The sequence below is a fragment of the Macadamia integrifolia genome, chromosome 5, assembly GCF_013358625.1.
Source record: "Macadamia integrifolia cultivar HAES 741 chromosome 5, SCU_Mint_v3, whole genome shotgun sequence".
Classification (NCBI taxonomy): domain Eukaryota; kingdom Viridiplantae; phylum Streptophyta; class Magnoliopsida; order Proteales; family Proteaceae; genus Macadamia; species Macadamia integrifolia.
The window spans coordinates 41,999,656-42,005,634 of record NC_056561.1 but is presented as its reverse complement, the minus strand read 5'-3'; the positions used below and the strand labels follow the sequence as shown (position 1 = coordinate 42,005,634).

General features: G+C 44.4%; 1 protein-coding gene across 1 annotated transcript; it reads left to right on the top strand.

Moving 5' to 3' along the window:
• Positions 1–4,026: 4,026 nt before the first annotated feature.
• LOC122078569 (NAD(P)H-quinone oxidoreductase subunit N, chloroplastic-like) lies at positions 4,027–5,836 on the top strand. The gene is made up of 4 exons (XM_042644602.1): positions 4,027–4,510; positions 4,615–4,731; positions 4,841–4,926; positions 5,625–5,836. Exons 1-4 carry the CDS (start codon positions 4,088–4,090, stop codon positions 5,695–5,697), a joined length of 699 nt encoding a protein of 232 aa, XP_042500536.1. The 5' UTR covers positions 4,027–4,087; the 3' UTR covers positions 5,698–5,836.
• Positions 5,837–5,979: the final 143 nt, after the last annotated feature.

Sequence of the window (5,979 nt, the reverse complement as noted above, 5' to 3'; positions counted from 1 at the left end):
GGGGGAGGGGGAGGGGGAGGGGGCGTCAGGAGAGAACTAATGTCACAAAAATTATTATTGTAGCAGTAGTGAATAAAGACGTCGAGTGAGTTCCACCGTCTATGGCAGAAAAAAAAATGTGTTGGGATTGTATTTGGGCTCTTAAAATCAGGCCAAGACGTTTGGCCGTTTGGGAATTCCTTGTGCCTCCTTTGTTTGGATCCGGGTTATATATCAGTAGAAAGTAATAATTTTTTCTTTTGTTTATTCCTTTAGATAGGACAATATAAAGTGAAATGAAAGTAATGATATATATGGAAATAGAACTATGTCCGCTTGTGTCCGGAGTCCAGACACATGAGGTGGGTTGTGAAAAGAGAAGATGGCCTTACCCCGGGAGCCTATGCATCATGGATGCTGCTGGAGTTTTAGTTCATCGGATATAGACACGGGAGGGAGGGCCTTTCAGAAAGATTTCCTAGAGAACTCTCTCTCGTAAAGGCTCTTCTTGCCTTCTGAGATGTAGCCTTCGAGCTAAGGGCTTCAGCTTCTTTTTTTCTTCCAATAAATTCTCCTTCTCAAATATTGTATATAGATATCAAGTGGGATCGGTAGCAACCTAGGACAATGGGTTTCCCAGCTGGACCCCCCTGGTTACGTTTCATCGTCTTTTAATTGCTCATGGCAGCAATTTGACGATATGGCGCCATGATGGTGATATTACGATTTAGTCATATGTTGATTTTGTGATATGATGCTACGGCGGCAGTTTGAGCTTATGTGGCAACGATTTGGTGACATTAGTCATGGACAACTCGTGACCTTCAAGCCTATATAGCACCGCTTCATTTCGATGTTCACAATGCATTATCATTAATATTATTTGATCAGACTTAACGTAGTATTCCTTATGGTTTGTTTGGCCCACAGGTACATGAACAATCTCTTTCATATTAAGATATCCAATCCAAACATATATATATATATTTCCCTTTTTCAATTAAAACAAAAAAACTTGGGTGCTTGAGCAATAATTTACCTTTATCTTTAAGGGGAAAAACGTTGCTCGCCTATGCCCTCTAAGCGCAAACACAAATGTGTAAGAAAAGACCACATTATGCTCTCTCCACATGGATTTGGCTCGTCTCCAACGATTGACGCTCCAACGAGCATCCAACAATCTGTTGATGCTTAACAAGTGTGGTAGGACTTTTATGTGGTCCATTGGGCTTAAGCAATTATAGACCCACTCTGATTAGGAAACTCCTAGTTCAATCCATTGTGGGAATGAATTAAAGTTTTAGTGATTCTATTATAAATAGAATCTAAAGGTCCCTGCAGCTGTCACTTTAACACCTTCATGGTTTTGGAAGTACGGACTCCCCCCAGGAATAGTGCATGTGAGAGTATTTCAAGGGTGAAAGGCTACAGAAGATCTTAGCAACTGGGATTCCATTGTATAGTTCTTTGTTACAATCTTTATGGGACTAATCTTCAAGTACATGGGAGAGAGTTACGTGATCAATACTTATGGGACTTCTAAACTTACACACAGGTATTCTTCTATTCTAATTGATTATCATGTATGGGGTAAATCTATATGTTTGTGTGTTAATGATTTAGGGACTACACCCATGGTTAATCTTTTATGATTGATTTATGATTCTTGTATTCTAACATCAATGGGGTTATTCATATGATTCTATAGTAAAGAATCCCCAACAATGTGGACTCCAACGAATCCACCGGCTGGATCCCTGTGTGAGCCAGTTTACCTCTTCCTCGATGAACATGTGCAAATGAAACGAACAACCATGATAGGAATGAAACGCCTGAGCCAGTCGGATTGCAACCTCAATACAAATGATTTGACTTTAAGTTCCATTGTTGTTGTTCAAATTTTCTACTACATTTCGTTCAAGAAACCCTAATTCTATTCCTATACTTAGTTGATCTTATACTCTCTATTGAGTCACTCTTGGAGCTTCAACATGTGCTAGAATTCTAGGGCTTGAATATTTTAGTTCTTCCTGGAGTGAGTTCTCAATTCCATTTCTTGAAGTGTGTCTTCGGTATCCCATGCTTCTCAGGAATGATGATGGAAAGCCAGAAGAGGGTTTCGATAACATGAAGCTTTGAGGAACTCAATTACTTGGTACTGCCTTTTTGCAGTGTTATATTCTTGAATTAAAATTAATGACCTTTGATGATCACAAGGCAGAGCCATATCTATAGCATTCGATTGCAAAACCCAAATTGGATTGTCACAGAGCAGCATAAGCTCAGAAGCATGTTCAATAGCAAGGAGAAGATCTGGTTTGTCTCATAGTCTTGGGTTCATGTTTCAACAGCAAGGAGAGGATATGGGTTGTTGAAGACAGCCGTTGGATTCGTCGGAGTCCACATGTCAAGCATTGGCCAATCATTGGATGCTCATTGGAGTGTCAGTCGTCGAAGACAAGCCGGATCCTCCCCACAGTACAATGAAGATGTCTTTGCATGGTCTTCCAGTGGTCTGATCACATTGCTCCCCTGTCCACCGTGCACTAAAGATGCCTCTGCATAGTATCCCATTAGCCTGCAAAATGACCACGCTGCCCAACCCATGTGCTTTCTGAAGATGCCCTTACTCTCATTGGCTCACACGTTTGGGTTACATTTCCCAAGCCAGGGTGCCAGACCAGCAGAGTTCTTGCACCTCCCATAGTTTTATTACTCTTTCGTTGTCTTTAAAATTTCAACCTCTAATTGTATCCATCAGGAATAATTTTAAGAATTATTAACTACATAAGAGGGAAATGTTTTTCAGAGTTGATTGCGGTCGTTCTCTTATGAATATTTTCCTCATGTGGAGTAACGATTTCTGCTTATCTAAATCACCGTGAGAAGAGTAATGACCAATTATCACACACTCCTCAGCATCTCCTCACCACCACCGTGAAATCTTACTGATGCGGAAAAATTTGACCGAACTATCTCTCCTATAGTTCCTGGTGCTATGGCCGACCTGCACAGAAGAGATGACAAGGAGAGCCGGGCTGACCCAACGGGGGACTCTCCGATGCCTAAGTTAGACCTTTCCACAACAGATGCTCAAGAGAGCTTTACAGTATGAGAAGTGAGTAATCGATCCCTCTGTGATGGAGGCTTACCTAGGTATTTATAGATTGCTCGTGGAGGGCAAGTGGGAGACGATTGTCAAGAGTCCTGCTTAGGCGTGGAGTCCTCAAGGAGAGTGGCTCTGTGATTCTGGGAATATTTCTGGAATATTCCCCTCTTAACCAGGAGAGATCAACCGTGTGACGTCATGATGACGTGTAGTGGATAGAGTCCTGACCTCCGGAATAGGCTACGTTCCTTGAGTGTAGGGGTGGACGAAAACACGTTTCTAGAATCCTTGTTGTTGACGTCGGGCCGAGGTGGCAGCTCGGCCTTATGGAGGCCGAGGTGGCAGCTCGGCCTTATGGAGGCCGAGGTGAAGCGCGGCCTGATGGAGGCCGAGGTGGAGCACGGCCTGATTGAGGCCGAGGTGCAACGCGGCCTGATGGAGGCCGAGGTGGAGCACGGCCTGATTGAGGCCGAGGTGCAACGCGGCCTGATGGAGGCCGAGGTGGAGCGCGGACTGATTGAGGCCGAGGTTGAGCACGGCCTGATGGAGGCCGAGGTGGAGCGCGGGCTGATGGAGGCCGAGGTGGAGCACGGCCTGATTGAGGTCGAGGTGCAGCGCGGCCTGATGGAGGCCGAGGTGGTAGCACTGCCTGATTGATGCAGAGGCAGTAACACGGCCTGACGGAGGCCGAGATGGAGCACGGCTTGATGGAGGCCGAGGTAGGGTACATGCTTTAGCCGTGCTGAGGGAAGTGACATATTTTGCCTCATCACTTACTAAACAGTGTGCACCAAACCATTATACAAGAAATGGATAAGGTACGTAGAGGGGTTGGTGCATATGGAAGAGGGAGAGAAAGGGGATGGGACGACGATGGTGATAGACATAGTAGGAAGAACCACCGCCACTCATAAAGAAAGATAATCATCAATTGTCGACGCATGGGGTCCTCAATCTCTGTTAGCCTTCCTACTTCCTAGAAGATCATAAAAGATAAATATGGCAGCGGGGGTGGTGTCAACATTCTGTGGAACGCTGTTGCCCGACAGTTCTTCCGGGAAACTTCAGCGGTCGTGGTGGTTGTGTTGGGCTCGGAATAATAATAATAATGTAGCAGTGAGTGTGGGCAGAAGCATGAGTAGAGAGGGGAGGGTTGGGTTGAGGATGAGGGTGAGGGTGAGGTGTAGTGGTGGTGGAATAGGGGACTTCATAGGAGGGGACCTAGTGAAGTTGGACCTGGGGCGTTGGTTGGCAGATGTGGAGGAGCACAAGGCGTTGGCCATTTACACACCACACGAGGGAGGCTACGAGGGACGCTACCTCACCAGGCTGAGGTACCAAGGCTACTATTTCCTGGAACTCTCCGCCCGTGGCCTCGGCGATCCCGAGACCACCCTTACTAAGATTCACCCTGTCTGCCCTGTGAGAAAATCCTTTCCCTTGTCAGTTTCTGTCTTCTATTTCCATTCACTCTTCTTATTCTCTGTCTTGGTGAAATATTGAATGAACATGGATGGATGGAGCAGGCTCACTTGGGAAAGCAACCAATTGCGAGGTGGTATTTCCCACCGGAGGTCGATTACAGGCTCTCTTTGCTGCCCCCAAATGCCAAAGGCCTCGTTCTTTGGCTCATTGAAGCCAAGGTACACTAATAAATCATCTCTCTCTACGTCTGTGCATCATAGCATGTGAAGCAGCTAGATTCGACTATTCCAATTGTTGTTCTGAAAAGCTTTTCTATTGTCTACACAGGTTTTGTCCAAATCAGAATTGCAGTACCTTGCCTTGCTTCCTACTCTCCGACCCAAGGTCAGGGTCATCGCAGAATGCGGAAACTGGTACTTTTTTCCCCTTTACAAACAAAACTGAACTAGAAAACCCACCCCACTTCCCCACCCCGCACCACGCACCCCGCCACCCCGCACCCCCCCCCCCCCCAAAAAAAAAACCCCCCACCAACCCATAAAAAAAAACAAAAAAAAACCCAAAAGAATCAGTTAATTGCGTATCTAGAATTAGAAAACGTACCAACCGACTGCTGGAGTACTATGCCGACCTTGAAATTCGAATGGAGTCCAAAACACCAGGGGCATAGTGCCACCAGAGTACCCTCAGTCGCTGAACAAACCACACCCTAAATATTATGAGTAGGCAAGCAAGCAGTCACCTGCTTTCAGATCTAGACAAGTGGAAGGAAACATGGTTTATTTGCAATATCGGCCTTTAATAACTCATAATAATTAGATGGGTTACTTGTTTAGGTCGAATTGCTTCATCATAAATCGCATTTGTCCCCACCAGTCCAGTGCTCAAACATACCAAACCTTCAGACAAGCAGATCCTGCATACACTTACTATATTTTGAATGTCACGATGAGCATGATCACTCTGAAGTATCCAAATGCGGAATTCTCCAACCTCCCAACCGTTCCCCGAGGGCCCAACAACCAACCTTTCTTATAATACCTTCCCTAACATATTATCCGCACAAAATTTTCCAACCTTTTATTTATTTTGCATCCCCGTCTTTGTACAGGAGAAAATTCATGTGGAAGCCACTCAAGGAAATAGCAGGATTGACAGCACATGAAGCTACGACTCAAGCATAAATGTATAAGATAAAACTGTTGGAGATTATTGATGTTGTCCAAACCTCACCTCTTTCCTCAATGTAAAATTACATTGAAATATTTGAACAATGTAAAAAAAAATATATACATATATATCATGTTTTTTTTCCTACTCTCAGTAGTGTATTAGCAACAATCCAGCCGATACATCTAAAATCTGAATGTTTATATAAAAATAGCCTCTACACACATTGATACCACCATCAATTTTGCATTTACTTTATTTTTAAGTAGAAAAACACTTTATTTTACCGTTTCATA